Genomic DNA, 23233 nt, shown 5'->3' with positions numbered 1-23233 from the left:
TTCCGCCACCTCCTGGAGGGCCGACCTTTCACGGCGTTCGTCGATCACAAGCCGTTGGTTTACGCCATGGCCATGGCCAAGGTCACGGAGCCGTGGTCGGCCCGCCAACAGCGCCACCTCTCCGCCGTGTCGGAGTTTACCACGGACATCCGGCACGTCGCCGGCAAAAACAACGCCGTGGCCGACTGTCTTTCCCAGGCCAGCGCGAACGCGGTCCACCTGGGCGTGGACTTTGCGCTTATGGCGGCGGACCAAACCACCGACACCACAGTGCAAGCCCTCCGGGCGGTGGACACGGGCCTCCGCCTGGCCGACATCCCCTTCGTGGACACTGTCCTGCTCTGCGACGTCTCCCAAGGCCAGCCTCGCCCCATCGTGCCCGTCACCTGGCAACGTCGCATCTTCGCCTCCCTCCACGGCCTTTCCCACCCGGGCCGGAAAGCTTCCCAGAAGCTGGTGTCGGCGCGATTCGTCTGGCACGGCCTTCGTCGGGATGTCCGGGATTGGACCAGCACCTGCACGGCCTGCCAACGGGCCAAGGTCCACCGACACACCCAGGCCCCGCTGGCACCTTTCACCGTGCCCGAACGACGTTTCGACCACGTCAACGTGGATCTGGTGGGCCCCCTCCCCCCATCACGGGGGTTCACACACCTGCTCACCATGGTGGACAGGACCACCAGGTGGCCGGAGGCCGTTCCCCTAATCTCCACCACCACCGCCGACGTGGCGCAGGCTTTCATCGCCACCTGGGTCGCCCGCTTCGGTGCACCGGCGGACATCTCGTCAGACCGCGGACCACAGTTCACCTCCGAGCTGTGGGGCGCGGTCGCCCGCAACCTGGGGGTCAAGCTCCACCGCACTACGGCCTACCACCCCCAAGCAAACGGGTTGTGCGAGCGATTCCACCGCTCCATGAAGGCCGCGCTCATGGCCGGCTTTCAAGACGGCGGTTGGGCCGACCGGCTGCCGTGGGTCCTTTTGGGCCTCCGCACGGCCCCCAAGGAGGACCTCCAGGCATCCACCGCCGAGCTTGTCTATGGCCAGGCGCTACGCGTCCCGGGCGAATTCGTGCCTGACGCTACCAGTCCCTGGTCCGCAGCTCACCAGCGCTCGGACCTCCAGGAGGCCGCCCGACGGTTTGCCCCCGTGCCAACATCCCACCACGGTGACCCCCAGTCCTACGTCCCCCCAGCACTTCGCACAGCGGAGTATGTTTTTGTGCGTCACGACGCACATCGGGGGCCACTCCGGCCGCCGTACGACGGGCCCTTCCGGGTGCTGCGACGGGACGACAAGTCGTTCGTCATCGACATCGGCGGCAGGTCGGACCGGATTGCGGTGGACCGCCTCAAGCCGGCGCACGTGGACGTCGACCACCCACCACGGGTGGCCCTTCCGCCGCGGCGAGGCCGCCCCCCGTCCACGGTGCCCCCCACTCGACCGCCCACCACCACACCGGACCCCCTCCCACGACCCGCCAGGGGTCGCTTCGGCCGGGTCATCAGGACCCCCCTCAAATTGACCCTGCCGGTGCAAGTCGATTCGGGGGGACGTGTGTAGCGGCTACCGCTGGGTTTTCACAATCGCCTTGCACCTATCAAGGACGCGGAGCGATCACCATGCCGGGCTCGTCCAGGACGCCCGGGCAGGCTCGCCCTCAACTTGCCAGGCCGCAGCCAGGACGCTGGGCCACGCCCCCTCTCGCCTTTCCTGGGCAAACGCTCCGGGATAATATGTATATATATTGCTGCCCGATAAACGGGCTTTTCAGAGTGCCTGAGTGTTTGGTTTGATTAAAGCAACTCGGATGAATTCCAGCTTTTTGTCGCGTCCATTCTTCCGATCGACGTGGGAGCCCCAGCTCCTTCAGTTTATTAATTTGCAGGTGAAGGCATCGTCGGGCCGTCAGGTAAGCCGTGGCATTCTCCCCCAAACTCCCCTGCTCGTGTATGATCCGCCATTGAATTGGAAACGCCTCAAAGTAAGCTCGATTGCCATCCTTGGACGCTCTGTCTTAATAGAGTCATCCACAGGACAGGATGCATATTGGTATGAAAATAGAGATGTTGAGTTTAAATATGAATTAGGAAATGACGTGAGCGTTTCTACTTTCTAACTGTGACATTCGTGGATTTGCCATATGCAGATTCACCATTGACTGGGGATAGAACCACTTAGATGGGGTACCTTTTTTTGCCGATGTCCTTCATGAAGCTGTAGCATGGGTACCTCACTAGTGAGTGATATTGCGAAGTGTGGATGATCTGTTTGTTTGTGAAGTTTGTTTTGTGTGTCTGTTTGTCTTTCTGTGTGATTAATGTTCGCTCTTTCACGAGCCTCGATCTTGTATACAAAAAAAAAAAAAAAAGAAGTCCTCAATGTTTTTGTGCGATCTCGACCAGGCTTGGCATGTGATCTCAATGAACACCCCAATTGGAGTGGGGAAGAGGGGATGTGGGGAACGGTCTCGATAATATAGGGTATCGATAATACAATGACTGGTATTGATAATAATACAATGACTAGTATCGATAATATCGATAATACAATGACTGACATCGATAATACTCACCATAGATAAAAGCTCCCGTGTTATAAAGAAAGTTTGCCATTAGAACCCAGTAGACGATGAGGGCTCCTCCAAGAACCATCATAGAAAAGAAAAGACAAATCCAGCGTCCTGTTCGACCGAAGTATCGTCCACATACATCTGGAAAGTCGAGATCAGATCCTCCTTCTGTAAATTCAGTGACACACACACACACACACACACACACACACACACACACACACACACACACACACACACACACACACACACACACACCACACACACCACACACACCACACACACACACACACACACACACACACACACACACACACACACACACATTATCCATTGTTTAATGGAACTTGGGATTGGAAAGTTTTGCATTTTGATGGCGTAGCCCATAAGGCAAAGCCGTCTAGAACAGTGTTTGTCCATCCATATGTATGAATGTATGTCCCCTTAAACATATACCAATCAGAGCTGAGGATCTGGTCACATGACAGGGTGATGTGATTACGTCTCATGTCATTATGGCATACAATGGCTGACTTCACATTCCGCCATTTTAATACCGATTTCGTTCAGGCCGAACATATCGTCAAACCTATCATATATCACAATCGCCATTCTCTACTTTTACGTTTTTCATTCAGTGTGAAAAGCAAACAAACCGATTGTTAAAATGACCATCAAATATCAAAAGCATAGACGTTACGGATCTTCCAACGAAACAGTACGTATAGGCCTAGGGCTTCATGCCTCACCTTCAGGCCGCTTCAGACAAATTAAGCTTAGGTTTCTTAATACAGTCGTGTTGTTTCAGTAGTATCGTTTTCATAATAATAATAATAACTAGATGGTATTCATAGAATACATACCCTGCGCAGTCAACTTGTTGTGAGCCAACTCTTCTGTTTTTGAACATTGTTTTCTTTGATCCAATATGGCTGCCAGAGCACGTGAGCGATGACATCATAAATTTATATTCTCTAATATAATTGTTGCATAGATCACGCTCAATACATTTCAAACTCATCAGACTAAGAGTTGTCCCTGTCGAATTGTGACATCATAATTATGGCACCAATGACATCATCGTCATGACAATTATGGCACCAATGACCACCAATATGGCACCAACGTTCTGGGCCCTGTGCTTTTTCTGGTCTTCATCAATGATCTCTCTGACTCTCTTGAAAATCCTCTGTATCTCTTTGCTGATGACTCTACTCTCTGTCGCTCCATTCTTCATCCCTCAGATCGGCAGTCTGCTGCCTCCTCACTCTCTGCAGACCTGGACAAAATCACAGACTGGGCAAACAAGTGGAACATGTCTTTCAATCCTGACAAATCTCACACTCTTACGATGTCTCTCCGAAAAGACCGACTGGACAACCCTCCCCTCCACTTTCTGAATAATCCTCTCCAAGAAGTTCTGTCACTCAAGCTTTTGGGTCTCACTATCTGCCATGATCTTTCCTGGGAAAACCACATTTCAAATCTGGCCTCCAAAGCCAGTCGCTGACTGGGCATCCTCCGTCGTGCGAAGTCCTTCCTTGGCACACCTGAGCTCCTCACCACATACAAGGCTTTCATCCACAGCTCAATGGAATACTGCTCTCCCCTCTGGGCTGGTGCTCCTGCCTCACACCTAGCTCAGCTTCACGCTGTTGAAACCAAAGCATTCAGAATCATTGGAATCTCCCGCGATGAAGCTAACTCCAAGGGCCTCTCACTCACTCACCGCAGGCAGGTTGGTGGTCTTTCCGTCTTCTACCGACTCCTCTCTGGTCTTGCCCCCCCAGCTCTCTCTGGGCTCTGTCCCGCAAATATTCCTACAGGTCGCACAAGATCTGCCTGCAACCCTCTTATGGTCAAACTGCCAAAATCAAGACTCTCTGCTCACCTTCACTCCTTCATTCCTTCATTCCTCTTTTCTCCCGCCTCTGGAACAAACTCCCTCACTCTCCTCAATCCCACTCCACCCTCCAGGTCTTTAAAACTGCTGTTCACCACCATCTCTTATCTTCCCCCATCCAAAACCTTGATCTTTTCTACCCCCGCTAATTTCACCCCAATTCCACTTTTTTGAAATACCAACTTCTGTCCTGGAAGTCCTTGGTGTCCTTGTGTTTTATACTTCTTCCTCCCCCCCCCCCCCCCCTTCCCACGCCTCCGCCCCCCAAGCCCTCTCCCTTCCACACATCTCCCTGCTCTCAAATGTTGTGGTTGTGTGCTTCCCCTTCTCTCCCCATCTTGTCTTCCGCTCCCTCTTTTTGTATATTTTGTTTGTCTGGTTGATTTGTTTGTGAAGTAAATGTTAGCTCTTTCACGAGCCTCGATTCAGTATACAAAAAAAAAAAAAAAAAATCGTTCACAACACCTATTCCCCATATGGAGTTCTTTACAATGAGCCATGTTTCAATTTTTTGCAAGCAGCGGTTTTGGAGATATAGAGGTGCAACTTTTTTCGATTTTTTCTATGATGGCGTCTGTACCACGTGACCTATGACGTTATAATTAGCATTAAAATTCTACCGGAGGAGCCACACATATTCTGAAAAATTCGTGTCCATCGGTCTAACAGTTGTAGAGAATTTTTGTTTTATTCATACTGATCAGATCAAGCATTGTACTTGTCGAATTATGACGTCATAACTAAGGCACCAATGACATCGCCATCAACATATCTTATTCGCCATGGTGAGTACTTGACAATGAGCCATGTTTCAATTTTTTTCATTAAGTGGTTTGGGAGATATAGAGGTGTAACGTTTTTCCATGATGGCGTCTGTACCATGTGACCTAGCGCCTCTATGGTAAAAATTTTTGTGTCAATCGGACCAACAGTTGAAGAAAAAAAGAATTTTTTAAATGCAGACACATACCGCACATGGCACACGGCACACGGCACACGTACGGCACATGGCGCACGTACGGCACACGGCACACGTACGGCACATGGCACACGTATGCAACTGAATGCTTAACCCTGCTTTTCGCTTCGCGAGCGCAGGGTAATAATATAGTGAGTATAACCATAACACTTTAATTCCAATGTCGTGAATGCAACGTTAATGTATTAAAGCGGTGTATGGTTCATGCATCAATCATAAGCGGTGTACAGTACTAATAACTGCGGAAGTTTTTATAGTAATATAATTTTCATAATAATGATAACGTAACGTTAATATTATAGTAAATCTAATCGTCACACTAATCCCTTCGTAGTGACTGCAAAGTTACTGGAGGTTAAAATATATCATCTTCTATATACTAAAGTAGCGGCAGTTTTGTGTCTGTCCGTCATGCTACGTCATTACGTCTATGATGTCATTACGGCATACGATGGCATACGATGGCTGACTTCACCGACCTACATTTTTACTTACTAGTGCAACTGCTCACTATGGGAGCGGCAGGAAGGGTCATTCCTCTTTGGGGTATATAGATTACAGTCTATCTATGGTATGGTCTCAAGAACATTGGGTGTGTGTTCATTTATCAAGTTTCTTGTGGAGAGATCGCCAAGTGGTTTAAGCATTCGAGCAAACACTCCATTCAAAACCGTTAAGGAACGGCAAGCGCTAGCTGCTTGGTAAATGAGCACACCCCGGGCTTCCTCTCTTTCAGTTTCATGTTAAACAGCAGGAAAAGTGGGTTTCAATGGTGGTTTTCAAAACAAAATCTTAATTGGTGGGTTTCAAAAGACCGCTACGAAAAACGCCACTTTAGTGGCAGGAAGGGTCATGTTATTTACCCAAGCCTTGTGAGGTACATAGATTACAGTAGATCTTCGCTCAGTTCTGTAAGTAAAACTTCCCTCACTTATGTCAGGATTCCTCCAGATTTCTTTCTTTAGTGTTATAAACGGCATTAGCGACTGTTTAAAAAGCGAATTATATGTGTTTGTGGTTTATAATATTTTTACTTCTGGTAGAGGCCATTGGGCTGTTGCTCCCACAAAAACGCCATGATAAGCTATTTATAAATGTTGACACGCATTTGTTCAAGGAGGAAAAACCCCTTGGAGATGAGTGACATTATTAGTGTTAATATTTTTTGTAAAAACATTAATAAAACACTATTATCATTTGTTTTGTTATTAGAAATGGCCTTGGAAAAACGCCGCGATAAAGCCAACATAACACAGATATACACCTCAACACACAACCCCATTGGTGGCAATGGTGAGGAAACCCCGCTTGGGGGAGAAAAAAAACCTTTTGGGAGGTGGGCAAATGAATGTGCTACAACATTCATTGTGTAACCAAGCCTGGTGTTGGCTTAGCGGTTAGGGTGCGGCTTGGAATCCTAGGATCCTGGATTAGAATCCCGGTCATTCGCTGAATTAATGCCAGGAGGGTTGACTCAGCCTGTCATCCTTCCGAGGTCAGCAAATTGAGTACCAGTTCACTGGTAATTCCCTGTGTGTCACAAGAGGCGACTAACAGGGCTGGCAGTAGGAAGGGCATCCGGCTGTAAAACATTGCTTCAAAAAGGGGACCACGGTGCCCGAAAAAGGTCAACCCCAGCTCTGCAGGGAAAAATGGCCTCGAAAGGTGGTTCTTCATTGTGCAACCCTTAGTCATCCTGTCAAGTTTGGTTGAGATTGGATAAGTAACGACGGACTGTATCGCGGTCAAAAATCATCAGACAGACAGACACCATATTGCGAATTTTAGTATGTTGATGATATGCCATACAGCCTGGACATGTCGTCGAAGCGGTCGAACCTGTCATGTGTTTTACACACGAACAGCTATCTGTACATTGCAGCAAGTAGAGTAGTAGCATATTTGCCAACCAGAGTGAATTCCAGATAAGGAGAGGAACTGCACATGTTGCAGGCCGACTAATCTGCAACGTTGTTTTCGTGAGATCATATAAACTCAGGAGCGGATCGAGAGTGTAACTTGGAGGGTTAATAGCTCCCAAGAAAATGTTGCTTTAAAATATAAATGTAGCAAAATGAGTACAACTCGCTGGGTACTCTCTCAAGGAGGTTGGTGGCAGGATTTGAACTCCGGCCGCAGAGGTGTGTGTCGGGATGGTGCTGAGGTGACTTTGATAGTGTTGACTAACTGACCAACATATAGAATAAACCAATGTCTCAATGCAATCTCTTCACTTCCATGGTGACAGACAGCTTAGATACTTAGTGTCATGTATGAAGGTGCAAATATTCCCTGTTTTATCCAGACACCGTGACCGCGGGTTTATTTCCGTTTCTGGGAGTTACGGCTCAGCTCGGATGGCGCTGGGGTGAATCGGGCCTGTATCTGCAGAGTAAATAAACGTGTGCAACAATCGATCGTAGACTGTCGAGATACCTTACATGGCGACGAAGGTGGGATAAACATCTAGACCATGACTTTTTTCGGCCATATCGATGAATTTGACCCTCATGAGGGAGATTTTGACACGTATTCTGAGCAGTTGGCTTTCTACTTGATGGAAGCCCGGATGAAGGCCGTCTTCCTGTCCGTTTGCAGGGGTGAGACGTTCACACTCGTTAAAAACCTGATTCGTCCTCGGTAAATCCAGGAGCTCACGTATGCAGAGCTCAAGGCCACTTTGAAGGAACATTGTAATCCATTTCCTTCAGTCATCCTGTGTCGGTTTAGTATTTACATGTGCAGACAGCAGCAAGGTCAGTCGATCGCAGACTTCATTGCACACCTCAAAAACGGTCACATCTGTGTGAGTTTGGGTACACGATTGACGACATGCTCCGTGATTTGTTGGTGGTTGGCATATCCGATGACCGCACTCGTAAACGCCTGCTTACTGAGAGAAGACTGACTTTCCAAAATGCCAGAGACACCGCCATTTCCATGGAAAGTGCTGAATGCAATGCTACAAGCATCGGTGCCACTCGCTCGTCTGGTACCAGCCCTGCTGTGAATCGGTTGGATCATGTTCAGCCAAAACGTTTGGGCAAGTCTCCTCGTCAGAAGCCAGTGCAGTCTCACACCCACAGCAAATGTTTTCGGTGCAACGGAAAGCACCCTCCGGAGACATGTGGGTTCAAAGATGCCACCTGCCATTTCTGTTCGAAAACTGGCCATATTGCTCCAGCTTGCATCACTCGCAAATTGGGAAAAGAGAAAGCTGCTGACAAGAAGATTCATCAGTTTATCGGTTCGGAGGAACCTGAGCATGACCAGGTGAGCTCTGTTTCCGACAACTCAGAATCGTGTGACCTGTTTCATATTGATTCTCAACATAAGCTGGACCCTTTTCTTGCCACTGTTGTCGTCAACAATTGACCATTGCAAATGGAGGACGACACTGGTGCGGCTGTCTCGCTCATCAGCCATACTGTTTTCACAAACCTGTGGAGTGATGCTGACCAACCCCACCTGAAACCTACAACCTATGGAGTTTCCACCTATACAGGTGAGAAGATTGTTCCCTGCAGTACATGTGACGTCACGGTGGGCTACAATAACCGAGAGTTTCACCTACCCCTGATCGTCATTCCTGGAAAGGGCCCTTCCTTACTAGGCAGAAACTGGTTGAGCATAATTCAACTGAAGTGGAAAAGCATTCATCAACTCCGGGCAGCCAACGTTTCTGCTACCGCAGCATGCACACTCAAAAATGTGCTGGATACGTACCCGGATGTCTTCAAGTATGAGCTTGGAACCTTGAAAGGACATACGGCTAAACTCAGTGTTGACCGGGATGCCAATCCTATATTTTGCAGAGCTCGCCCAGTCCCTTTCGCCCTGCCGGAGCGGATTTGACAAGGAACTGGATCATCTTGAAAATCTTGGGATCATCGAGCAAATTCAGTACGCCGAATGGGCGGCGCCCATTGTTCCAGTCATAAAATCGGACCAGTCCATCCACATATGTGGAGATTATAAAATGACCGTGAACAAGTGTTCTTCATTGGATAAATATCCAATCCCGAGGATTGAAGACCTCTACGCTCGTCTCACGGGAGGCAAGACTTTTACTAAACTCGATCCCAAATCCGCCTATCTACAGCTCCACTTGGACGAGAATTTGAAACAGTATCTTACCATCAACACGCATCGTGGGTTATACAGGTACCACCGACTCAGTTTTGGAGTGAAATCTGCACCTGGCATTTATCAACATGTCATGGACAGTTTGTTTGCTGCCGAACGCAACGTCGTTTCTTACCAGGATGATATTCTGGTTACTGGTCGTACGGATGCTGAACATCTACAAAACCTGGATAGAGTTCTTTAGAAGATTTCGGACTCTGGCCTATGTTTGCGTCGAGACAAGTGCAAGTTTATGGTGTCATCGGTCACGTACTTGTGTCATACGATTGATGCCGAGGGTCTACACCCGACAGATGTGAAAGTCTAAGCTATCAAGGATGCTCCTGCTCCACGAGACGTAACCGAATTGAAGTCATACCTCGGTTTGCTTCAGTTTGATGGTCGTAACATTCCGAATGTAACCGACGTTTTGTGCCCCCTTTATCATCTTTTGAGGAAAGGAGTCTCCTGGAGCTGGGGGTCCACTGAACAATCAGCATTCCAGAGCTCCAAGGATATGCTCAAATCGTCCAATGTTCTCATTCATTTTGATCCAGAGAAGGATCTTGTGCTGACTTGCGATGCCTGTCGGTATGGAGTGGGGAGTGTATTATCACACGTAATGCCTGATGGTACGGAAAGACCTGTTGAATTTGCTTCCAGAATGTTGTCCCCTGCAGAGAAGAACTATTCCCAACTTGACAAGGAAGGATTGGGAATCGTTTTCGGCATCAGCAAATTTCGCCAGTACCTTCTTGGACATCATTTCACGATTCACGCTGATCACAAGCCGCTGATCATTCTGTTTGTTCCAACTAAGGCGACGTCTGACACACTACCGCCCAGGATCATCCGATGGTCCTTGTTTCTCGCTGCTTATGACTACACCATATATTATAAGCCTGGTTCGTCTATCAGAAATGCAGATGCCATGAGTCGGTTACCCCTTCCAGAATCCGTTGATGATTCGCCTACACCAGGATCCATTATCACACTGATGGATCATCTGGAAGATTGTGCTGTCGACGCCGGCCAGATCCTCACCCATATTCGACGAGACCCCGTTTTGTCCAGAACTGTCCAAGCTGTACAGCTTGGATGGCATTTGCAACCTGAGGGTGACACAGCTTTTGCGGCTTTTAAAGCACGTAAAAACGAACTCAGTGTGGAAAATGCTTGCCTACTCTGGGGATGTCATGTCGTGATCCCAGAAAATCTGCATTCCAGGGTCATGGATGAAATCCATGACTGTCACCCTGGGGTTGTGAAGATGAAGTCACTCGCTAGAAACTATGTGTGGTGGCCGAATCTTGATGCTGATAACGAACATCATGTTTGACATTGTTACCCCTGCCAGAGCACCCAGAATACACCTGCAAAAGCACCACAGCCCAGCGAACCGTGGCATCACCTCCATCTTGATTATGCCGGGTCTATTAATGGCAGCATGATTCTAATCATCACGGCCGTGCACACAGAATGGATCGATGCCGATGTGACGCATTGTACTACATCGGCCATTGTCATAAAAAAAACTCAGACGCTGTTTCGCCACTCATGGTCTGCCCAGGACGATCGTGAGTGATAACGGTATGTGTTTTTCCAGTTCCGAGTTCGCCGAGTTCACACGTCGGAATGGCATCAAACATAAGTTTGTCAGCCCACATCAACAGGCTTCAAATGGCCTGGCTGAACGATCCGTGGGAATCATCAGATCCGGATTGCAGAAACTTCAGGAGAGAAACCAGGAAACAAAGCTGTCTCGTCTCCTGTTCAAATACCACATCACGCCACAATCATCAACCGGTGCAGCTCCGTCTGATTTACTGATGAAATGACACCTGAGATTGACACTTGACAATCTCAAACCAGACATATCATCAAATGTTTATCAGAGCCAGCTTAATCAAAAGTTGGTCAGCGATAAGTCGTCCAACAGTCACTGCATCAACATTGGAGATCCAGTGTTTGCCCGAAATTTTGGGGCAGGTGCGACGTGGCTACCGGGGAACATCATCGAGAAGCCAGGCCAACTGTCCTGCATGTTTCGCCTGCAGGGCGGCCGTGAAATTTGTCGACATCAGGACCACATAACCTACCGTCACTGTCAGTCGATAGAGCAGTGGTTCTTAACCTTTTTAAAGGCGCCGAACCCTAACGAAACCCACTGAATACTCGCGGAACCCCTCAAATTTGACCAGAAAATGAAGAAGAATTGCATCTTAATGCGTTTTCTGTTCTTCTTTTCGGGAGGCGATCTGGGAAATGCGTGGTTTTGTTTTGGCAAGGGCCACCCTCAAATCATTTTTGCATGCAAGCCTGCTCCTTTTCTTTGTTTTAATGTCCACCACTTTCCAAAACGCATGCTCGCAGAGATACGTTGTAACGAATGGCGTGAGGATCTCAAGGGCAATTTTAGCGATGTGAGGATACCCTTCCATTTGGCAGCACCAAAACGTTGAGATCGTTGTTGTGCCGAAGAGTTGTTGTTGATTCTGGCTCTGCTGAAGTTCGATGAGGTCGTCGGGGTCGTTAGTCAATCGATCGTAGTCTGTCGAGATACCTTACACTTAGAGTTCTTCAAAATAATTTAATACTTACATTGTTTGCTAACTGGTATCTCCACCCAGGTCATACTATCCTCTTCAACTGAAGTATCAAGCCCGGTCACGCCACTGTTAGACTTTCGGTCTTGTTGTTATGCAGGAGGGTTGTTGGTAACGAATTCTCCACAAGCATAAACTTGTATGTGCATAGCTTGGTATGAAGTATGCTTTAAATAAAAACAATTATATCAAAGCATAAGAAGTTGGCAATGGAAGAACGGAATGATAAACGTGCAGTTCATCTGCTGAGACGCAACAAATTTGTTGACACAACTCTAAAAACGAGTTCAGACAAGCTTGCTTGCCCATGCTACCTTTGTTTGCCAAGGGATTAAGTAACAATATAGGCCTACATTTATCGAGATGTTTCTGAATGTGTTATATTTATTAGCATCTGAAATGATTTTGTGAATGTGGGTGAAAATAGGTTATAAGCATCAAATCAATATTCCAGCAATCCTCCACATTTGCAATGACATGCTGTTTTGTGTGTGTATGTGTGCGTGTGTATGTGTGCGTGTGTATGTGTGTGTGTGGGTGCACATGTAAAATGCATGAATGTGTAAAACCTCAAATATAGTTTAATTTATTGACTTGTAGCATCTGTGCAAGGTTAATTTATGCTGGTGAAACAATGCAGCGATGTAATGTAAGAATGAATGCACACAGGAGCGGCACGAGAAAACCCAAATAACTTGTCCACTATTCACTTGTCACATTACTTATGGATACTGTAAAAATGCAAGTTTCAGGGTTCATGTTGTAGAAAAGATAAGAGGTAATGACCGAAAAAATATGGGATGGAAGATAAAACAAAAACACAATTAGGTAAGCATAGATAACCTTTCTGGATTAAAGAATGGAGAAATGCTCACTCATACAGATTAAATTAAATAATTAATGATACATACAACATAATGGACAAAACATAATTGTCTCTGTTTTAATACCTTACCACGAGACTCGCAGACACATAATTACATAATTATACATAGAATACATAATTATGAATGAAAACGTCCAACTACAGACGCCACAACAAGTCGTAAATGAGTGGTTAGATATTAACAAATCATATATCTGTAGATTACTTAACAGCAGGAGAATAAAGATCAATACTTAAAAAAAATATGATGAAGATGATCAAGAGGATTTCGCAATCCAGGACATGGAAGCAATTCTGGACATGATTCACCATAAAATGCACAAAGAGAAACCTAAATAAGTTAATTGTAGAAAAGACAACGACATCATCAAAATTATGTTTGATAACAAAAGGGGTGGAAATTATCTAGTTTAGTGGGAAGAAAGGGGTATTGTGCACCCCCCGGAAATCAACTTCTAATCGACGTCTCTAGATCAGAAAAAATGCGTAGAAAACGATGAGCTATGTTAACAAATTGTAAAAATGTCCCAAGTATCATTTTTATGCAAATTAGGCCGCCATTACCGGAAAATCTAATTTTCACTATATCTCAGCCATTACTGCAGATAACTGAATAAATAAGGTGTCTAGACCCATGTTTTGAGGGTCAAAGATCACAATAAAACTATTGTTCAAGTGACCACATGTGTCCATGGCATACTAGTATGCAAAGTAGTGCCGCCATTACCGAAAAATTTTTTTTTGGCATATATCGGCTAATATTGCACATAACTGCACAAGTAAGGTGTCTAGACCCATGTTTTGAGGGTCAAGGATCATTAAAAGACCATTCCTGAAGTAACTATGCGTGTCCTTGGCATGTAAATATGTAAATTCTAATATGTAAGCCATCATGCCCAAAAGAAAACGTAACCAGAGTGCAGATCCTGCAGCCCCCAAACACTCCCCGCCTACATGCATCCTTCATGTGCTATCCACGTCTGATCATGACAGTTTTACACCCTCAGTAAAATCAAAGGAACTGCAAGTGAAAAACTACAGCAACTTCATAAGATCTGGGACCAAAGTCTCCATCAATCACATGAGTCCCCATATCGTATGCAATCAGTGTGTGACCAGATTCCTACAACTCTCCCCGATGATCTCGAAAGTGTTGGGTATCATCGTCAGTGTTATCAGCACTTTACTGGCAACCTCAATAGTCTGGGAGGTGATACAGAACCAGAAGCATCAACCTCGCAATGGCATTGTTGGAACCCATCTGTGGATCGGTCCCATCGGCCGATGGGTCTGACCCATCTGTGGATGCACGAGAAATGACAATGCAGACCCATCGGCCGATGGGTCTGCGCCATCTGCGGATGTGTTGTTCACCTTGAAGGAATGTGTTGACAGAATGGTGCTCTTCAATCAGGTACACAGTCATTGGAATTACATGTGGTAGGAATTTAACAGAGATGATTTTAAAATGTTTTATTATCTATTTCTACCCATCTATTTATACATTTTGTCAATACATTTTGTAATTAACAGATACATGGCAGTTTTAGTAAAGCTTTACATAACATACTCAACATTCATACAAAACATTAGGTGTTCTTCTGATAATGGCGGAGGGGAATGTTAAATTCCTTTATATTAAATTAAATTAAATAAAATTTAAATTAAATAAAAAAATAAAATTTAAATTTTAAAAATAAAAGTTAAATAAAACATTTAAAAATCATCTCTGTTAAATTCCTACCACATGTAATTCCAATGACTGTGTACCTGATTGAAGAGCACCATTCTGTCAACACATTCCTTCAAGGTGAACAACACATCCGCAGATGGCGCAGACCCATCGGCCGATGGGTCTGCATTGTCATTTCTCGTGCATCCACAGATGGGTCAGACCCATCGGCCGATGGGACCGATCCACAGATAGGTTCCAACAGCATCACTCCCCTCGTAAATTGTCTTCAGCGGGTTCCGCTGGACCCATCTTCCCACCAGAGTGCATTTTCTGTGACAAAGTAGAGATCAAAGATGGTGATCGCAAAACTGAGCGAGTGGAAGTCTTCTCATCTTGGAAGAACAAAGAAAATGCATGGGAGCAAATCGAATCACGGGCCGAGAAAATCGGTCTAGTTCGACTTCATCGACGGGTGAAAAACAAAGACCTCTTTGCTTTCGAGGCCAAACACCATCCATCATGCTTGAGAGCTTTCCGCACAGCGTTCGCCAACTACGAGCGCGGGATTCATAGAGCCGAAAGAGCAATTAATACCGAGCATGCTCGCATGTCAGCCGCCCACAACAAGGCACTCGTCTCGGTACTGGAGCATATTCAAACTCATGTTGTCCAGCAGAATGAGATCCTACGGCTATCTTCCTTGCGCTTGGTCTATGTTGAAGAACTGAAACGGAATGGGTATGAGAACTCAAACTATCGCTCTGAGAAACTACTGAAACGACTACAGAATGACCCAATCAAGAACCATGTCTCATTCACGAAGGTCAATCACGACAAAGTTGATGCAATTTCATTCTGGCTCGTGTACAGCTCGAATATCACCATTTCTAATGCTATTGCACGAGCTCAGGTCGAGGTGCGTGAGCTCCCCACAATCTACAGCAACCAGGAAGAGACTGATACTAGGGTGGTACTGTACCTCCATCACGCCACCGCCCTCGGATACAAGAACGCTGTGGTCAGAACCCCTGACACAGATAACTTTGTGATTCTTCTCTACCACGCTCACGCCATCAAGCTGACTGTATACCTGGATACGGGGTCAGAGAAACATCGACAACTACTCAACCTCTCTGAGCTCGCAGAATCCCTGGGAGAAGACTACTGCGGCACTCTTCTTGGGTTCTATGTATTCAGTGGAGAGGACTGCACCAGTTCCTTCAAAGGCAAGGGGAAGGTGGGGCCCCTGAAAAAGCTGGAGAAGAACCCCAGGTTTCCCAAGGCCTTCAGGCAACTCGGTGATGACTGGAACATCAAGCCACAGGTGCTGAAGCAGTTGGAACAGTTCACCTGCCTGATGTACGGACAGAGTCGAGAGTCTTCCGTGGACATCATCCGTACCAAGCTGCTGCGCAAAATGGTGGGGGAGGACAAGAAACTCACTTCCAAGTCTAAGGTCGATCTGGCTCGCCTTCCTCCCTGCCAGTCTGCTATGAAGCCGCACATCCAGTGTGTGAACCACCGCGTTGCCTTGTACAAGCGAGCTGACGAACCCATTGTAGAAAAGCCAAAACCCTACGATGAGGGGCAGGGATGGATGAGGACTGACGAAGGCGTGTTGGAACTGGTGTGGTCCTGCGGTTCTGTCCTACCAACCTCGCTGGTTGATCTTCTGGACACTGAAGATCGTGAAGAAGAGGAGGAGGAGGAGGAAGAAGAGTACGAATTTGACTTTGATGATTTCATTGAAAGCGACGATGATTGATTGATCTGATAGTGGACCTGTGATCGCAAAAATAACACCATTTGTGAAATCATTGCCCTGAAAAACCTCTCTTAACTTATCTACAATATTGGCTAAGATACAGCGAAAAATCAAATTTTTGGTAATGCCGGCACTTTAGAATTTATATGTTTACATGCCAAGGACACACATAGTTACTTCAGGAATAGTCCTTTAATGATCCTTGACCCTTAAAACATGGGTCTAGACACCTTACTTGTGCAGTTCTGTGCAATATTGGCCGAGATATGGCATAAAAAAGATTTTTCGGTAATGGCGGCACTAATTTGCATACTAGTATGCCACGGACACATGTGGTCACTTCAAGAATAGTTTTATCGTAATCTTTGACCCTCAAAACATGGGTCTAGACACCTTATTTGTTCAGTTATCTGCAGTAATGGCTGAGATATAGTGAAAAATAGATTTTTTCGGTAATGGCGGCACTAATTTGCATAAAAATGATACGTGGGTCATTTTTACAATTTGTTAACATAGCTCATCGTTTTCTACGCATTTTTTCTGATCTAGAGACGTCGATTAGAAGTTGATTTCCGGGGGGTGCACGATACCCCTTTCTTCCCACTAAACTAATCAATATAGAGAAAATACTACAACAAAGGAGGTTTGTGAAACAATACAACATGTGACGTAAACTTCCAGCAACAATAAGAGAGAGAGAGTAGTAGTAGTAGTAGTAGTAGTAGTAGTAGTAGTAGTAGTAATAGTAATAGTAGTAGCAGTAGTAGTAGTAGTAGTAGTAGTAGGAATAGTAGTAGTAGGAGTGGTAGTAGGAGTGGTAGTAGTAGTAGTAGTAGTAGTAGTAGTAGTATTAGTAGTAGTAGTAGTAGTAGTATTAGTAGTAGTAGTAGTAGTAGTATTAGTAGTAGTAGTAGTAGTAGTAGTAGTAGTAGTAGCAGTAGCAGTAGTAGTATTAGTAGTAGTAGTAGTAGTAGGAGGAATAGTAGTAGTAGGAGTGGTAGTAGTAGTAGTAGTAATAGTAGTAGTAGTAGTAGTAGTAGTAGTAGTAGTGGTAGTAGTAGTATTAGTAGTAGTAGTAGTATAATTCCCATCTAAATTTTCATCAAAGCAAGCTTTACTTAACAAAGCTAGACACGTCATCTTTACAGATATTAGATAATATCAAATTTAAAATGCAAATAACATGTTAATAACTTGTGAGGGGGAGTCAAAATTTTCCCCCTTTTCAAAAGGTTTCAGAGCCATAAACATGTCTTCAGTACTTTTGGATTTTGTAGCATCCAGTTGTACTTTTCATCCACATTGTCAGCGAACACGATGTTATGATGGAGATGACCATGTGGAAGAAACAAAAGAGGATTTGTTGCATACCTAAAGTACGAGGAGATTGCAGGATTCTGTAGCAGCTGTACATGGTGATAAATCCCATAAAGAAGATGAGAATCACACCAAACGTTAAACCTGCCTGCACACACAAACATAACAAGGGAAAGCAAATCACAAAAACTATTTTCAAAAGACTATTATTGTACACTTGACTGTGCATTTGTTTTAAAACCTAGCAAAAGGTATTGCGTGCCAAAATCATATCAATCTACAGACATTACAATGGCAGATGGACATCTTTGTCGTATGTGGGATGCTCATAATGTTGTAGGAATGGGATACTCAAAATACGACAAAAAATTGCACATTTTAAATTTTTCATTGTATAATGCCACAGTTGTGGCCAAAAATATTGGTACCCTTGCACTTTTAAAAATAATTCACCATTTCTTCCAGAAAATTGTTGCAATTAAAAAATATTTTGGTATCCAAATATGTACTTCTTGGGTTTGCAGTGGAACAAAGCAAAAAAGCTGAAAAAGTACTAAATCTTAGCTTATTCCACACATAAATCCTAAAATGGCCCGGACAATATTGTTGGCACCTTTGAAGAAGTTGTTAGAAATAATTAGATTTCAAGCAGGTGATTCGCCTTACTTTGGAAATCAACTCACCGTGGTGAGTTGCAGGTGCTTGCAATGTAAAAATCACTCATTCGACCAGTTTGAACAGGGAAAAGGAGTCATTCTGCTGTTTTGTGTCACTGCGTGTACCACAATGAGCATGGAGAAAAGAAAGGAAACCAGATAATTGTCTGCGGAGGTCAGACAAGATAGTAGCCAAGCATGGACAATCTCAAGGCGACAAGTCCATCTCCAGAGACCTTGATTTTCCTGTGTCCACAGTGCGCAATGTGATCAGGAAGTTTAAGGCCCAAGGCACTGTAGCCAACATCCCTGGACGTGGCCGCAAGAGAAAACTTGATCGAAGATTGCAGCGAAGGATTGTTTCGAATGGTGGAGAAAGCACCTCAATCAACTTCCAAACAGATTCAAGCTGACCTTCAGACACAAGGTACGACAGTTTCAACTCGCACCCTCCTTCGTCAACTCAATGAAAGGTTCTATGGTAGGAGACCCAGGAGGACCCCACTGCTGAAAGAGACAAAAGAAAGCCTGACTTGAGTTTTCCAAAACACACCTGAACAAGCCAAAATCCTTTTGGGAGAATGTCCTGTGGACAGATGAGACCAAATTATAGCTTTTTTGTAAAGCACATAATCTCCATGTTTACACAAAACAAAATGAAGCCTTCAAAGAAAAGAACACCTTCCATCCAGTCAAACATGGAGGAGATTGAGTGCTGTTTTGGGGTTACTATGCTGCCTCTGGCACTGGGTGCCTTGATTGTGTGCATGGCATCATGAAATCAGGAGATTGCCAATAATCCACTGGCTGAGGGGGTCCCCGTGTGCATGAGATGTGCCCTAAGTTACTCTTCATAATATTGAAGTAGACCATGAGACATATCAAAAAAGTTTGGGTAGACTTTTGGTAACCCGGCAGTAACCGAGGAAATGACGTCATTAGCCACGCCCTTTGCCGCTCTATTGATACCAAAATTTAGGGGTAGGGGAAACATAAATCGCAATAACTTTGGAAGTATAAATCACAGAACTATAAAATACCCATTAAAATGTTTGTATTTAAGTACTCTATTCATTACAATAATCATTATGCAAATTAATATGTTAATGAGGTCACCAGAGGTCAAAAGGTCACAAAACCCAGGTACAAGTGAAAATTTCACACTGCTCCAAAAGAATACCCACCAAGTTATGGATTTACTCACTTTTACATTTATGATGCATGAAACTTTTAGAATAGATGCCACTGATTACTTTGATATGCATTTGGGGCCTTTTAATGCCTAAGTTTATTACATAATATCAATTGAAAAATGTCATAAATTTAAAAGGTGGAATTTTTTCAAGTCCTTGGGCATACAAAGTATGCTGTTATGCTGGGACCATTTGTTAGCAATATGAAGGTGCATATGAACAGTTTTTGTTATCAAGAATTCTCCTATGCTTTTTAGCTTTAACCCTTATTGCTCTGTAAGTAGGAGGCCCAAGGTCAAAGGTCAACTTTAATCGAATTCCGTTGCCAGCGCATGTCAAGCGGCATGCATCCTTTGAGAAAGATCACATTTTTTGCAGTATGATGTCTCCCCTACATCATATTTGTTTGATAAGGAAGGACAGATGACAAAACCACTAAAAAGTGCACTTGTCCAGGAACTAGAGACAAAACTCACCAAAGATGATGAGAGAACTCCAGTCAAGGACAGTGCATTACAGTCCACATGTTTAGTTGACGTGATGGCCAACATCAGAAAGATAAAAAATAAAAGATCTGCAGACATTTGGAGATTTCTGTGATAATTTTCTGAACTATGTCGCTGTAGTTGGTCAGGGGGATGACAGGTTGGATTTGGTCTTTGATTCCTATGTCGAGGGGTCCATAAAAGATTCCGAGAGAAGGCGCCGTTCAGTTAAAGCGGCAATTGAAATGAGCATTATCAATTTCGACACACCATTACCTGTAGAAATGGACAGATTTTGGGCATCAAGCAACAATAAATTTAAACTCCAGATGCTTCTTCACTCACAAGCCATAAAGCGCGGAAAAGAAAGACCTTCCACAGTCAACGTTGTGGCAAGTTCTTTTTCAGGTGTATCTGGTGCAGTTACATGCCAGTCTGTCAAAGATGGCTGTTCAACAGAAATGCCAGACCTCAGTCCCGATGTAGAAGAGGCAGATGCTCGTATCATTCCACATGCGATGCATGCAGTCAAAAGTGGAACTGAACGTATTATCGTATTGTCTGGTGATACAGATGTGTTTGGACTGCTTATGCACTATTCATTACGCACTGCCACTGCTTATGCATCCGATGCGGATCCGCAAACGGGTCAGACCCATCGGCGGATGGGACCGATCCACAGATGGGTTCCAACAAAGGTACTAGTATGCAGAACATTCTATTATACTTATGGACTGCAAAAAAATCTGCCTTTTAAATTTACGGCAATTTTCAGTTGATGTTATGTAATACAATTAGGCATTAAAAGGCCCCAAATGCATATCAAAGTAATCAGTAGCATCTATTCTAAACGTTCCATGCATCATAAATGTAAAAGTGAGTAAATCCATAACTTGGTGGGTATTTTTTTGGAGCAGTGTGAAATTTTCACTTGTACTCGGGTTTTGTGACCTTTTGACCTCTGGTGACCTCATTAACATATTAATTTGCATAATGATTATTGTAATGAATAGAGTACTTAAATACAAACATTTTAATGGGTATTTTGTAGTTCTGTTATTTATACTTCCAAAGTTATTGCGATTTATGTTTCCCCTACCCCTAAATTTTGGTATCAATAGAGCGGCAAAGGGCGTGGCTAATGATGTCATTTCCTCTGTTACTGCCGGGTTACCAAAAGTCTACCCAAACTTTTTTGATATGTTTCATGGGCTACTTCAATATTATGAAGAGTAACTTAGGGCACATCTCATGCACACGGGGACCCCCTCAGCCAATGGACTACAAGGCATTTTGGAGTGCAGTGTTCAACCCAGTGTCAGAAAGCTGGGTCTCCATCGAATGTCATGGGTCTTGAAGCAGGACAATGACCCCAAACACACTTCAAAAAGCACCCAGGTATGGTTCAAGACAAAACTCTGAAATGTTCTGAAGTGGCCAGCAATGAGTCCAGATCTAAATCCCATTGAACACCTGTGGGGAGATCTGAAAACAGCAGTTGGGAGGCACCCTTCAAATCTGGGAGAACTGGAGCAGTTTGCAGAAGAAGAGTGGGCGAAACTGCCAGTAGAGATGTGTAGGAAGCTCATTCATGGCCATAGGAAGCGCTTGACTGCAGTTATTTTGTCCAAACGCCGTGCTACCAAATATCAAGTCTCGGGTGTCAATAATTTTGTCAATGCCATTTCTTTTTATTTTCAGATTTAAAAGGATATATTTAGTTCTGGATCAAAAACAAAGGTTCTGTAATATTAACAGTGAAATAAAGAATTGTGGAGACCAAATACTTTTGTCAATTTCAACTTATTTTTGGAGAAAATTGTGAGTTATATGGAAAAAGTGCAAGGGTGCCAGTATTTTCGGCCACGACTGCATGTGTTTAGTAAGAAAGGTTTTGCTAATTTTACATGTATATATATGTATATATACATAAATAATAATATATAAAATATATTTATAAAGAAAAACACACACACACACGCACAGTCGCACACACACACACACACACACACACACACACACACACACACACACACACACACACACACACACACGAAGGTGGATACTTCGAGACGTGGGAGGGCTCAATTCCACCTTCTGAAACCCGTATATGGAGATAACAACCAACAACACACACAGAAGTGATTGCAAAACTCAGTCTCGCACTGCGCAGGGGGGAGGAGAGGGCTATAATTACTGAGGAAGTTGCAGGAAAAAAGGAGCAGAAGCCAACTGAGAAAAAAATGAGAATGTACATTTTCTTCAAAGCATTTACAGCATTCGAGATGAAGTACAGAAAACCTATTTTTAGGAAAAAAAGAGAATTGTAACAATAGCATCATGAAGAGATGTGCTTTGATGGGAACACGACACATGTGGGTTGGTAATTGTCCCTCAGGTGGGAAACCTTGCAAGTACTCCAGACCAAGTGAAGCATGTAGTCCCTACCCTGAAGGTCGTTTTGACAGTATGTACAAGTTTCCATGCAGGCTCCGATATTTATAAGGGAGGGATGGGGGCAGGAGGGGGAGGGGGGTACCTAATCAGCAGCACCTTGCATCGGATATTATTAGCATTCAGCATTGACAAGGTCATGGCGTCCGTCTCACAATCATAACATTAAAAGTCCCTACGACAAGGTCATGACGTTATAAATGCCTTTTACAATCACATGGCTTTTCAACTTTGGCACATATTTCCGAAGCATTCAACATAATCCTCATCATGCCAATGGCACCACATGATGTGGTCCCTCGGATATTGCTACTTACAAGCACTGCTAAAGAAAGCTCAGCAATCGCTTACACCGGATCATTCTGTGTATGACCTGAAGCACGTTGAATGTACAAATTTGGCAGAGCTCACACTTCTGCCAGACTGAGTAGTTTATGTTTTATAAACGTAAACTGAGGCTGAACAGTTTACCTTTTGTGTATCTCACTGATAGGCCAGATCTGGATCTGGACCTTAACCGAAATCAAATCGAATTGTTCTTGTTGCCTAACCTAAGGCATCCACCTAGATTTATCATTATCCGTCCACAACTTTTTGAGATGTGCTATTTTTCGTTT

The 23233-nt window shown here is 44.6% G+C and overlaps 1 protein-coding gene and 1 long non-coding RNA gene across 7 annotated transcripts in view; one reads left to right on the top strand and one right to left on the bottom strand.

The window, feature by feature from the left end:
* Positions 1-23233, top strand: part of LOC144889486 (uncharacterized) — a 497490-nt gene that overhangs the window by 254929 nt on the left and 219328 nt on the right. The window lies entirely within an intron of this gene.
* Positions 1-23233, bottom strand: part of LOC137412771 (neutral amino acid transporter 9) — a 195871-nt gene that overhangs the window by 77503 nt on the left and 95135 nt on the right. For all 6 annotated transcript variants that reach the window (XM_068098106.2, XM_068098093.2, XM_068098114.2 and 3 more), the window contains 2 exons: positions 17883-17976; positions 2576-2740 (listed from right to left, as the gene is read on the bottom strand). In XM_068098106.2, the coding sequence (XP_067954207.1) occupies positions 2576-2740; positions 17883-17976 (259 nt within the window). The remainder of the gene's footprint in view (positions 1-2575; positions 2741-17882; positions 17977-23233) is intronic.

The sequence above is a fragment of the Myxine glutinosa genome, chromosome 1 (assembly GCF_964187855.1).
Source record: "Myxine glutinosa chromosome 1, kmMyxGlut1.1, whole genome shotgun sequence".
Classification (NCBI taxonomy): domain Eukaryota; kingdom Metazoa; phylum Chordata; class Myxini; order Myxiniformes; family Myxinidae; genus Myxine; species Myxine glutinosa.
The sequence above is the reverse complement of the archived record's forward strand: the minus strand, read 5'-3'. Positions and strand labels throughout refer to the sequence as shown.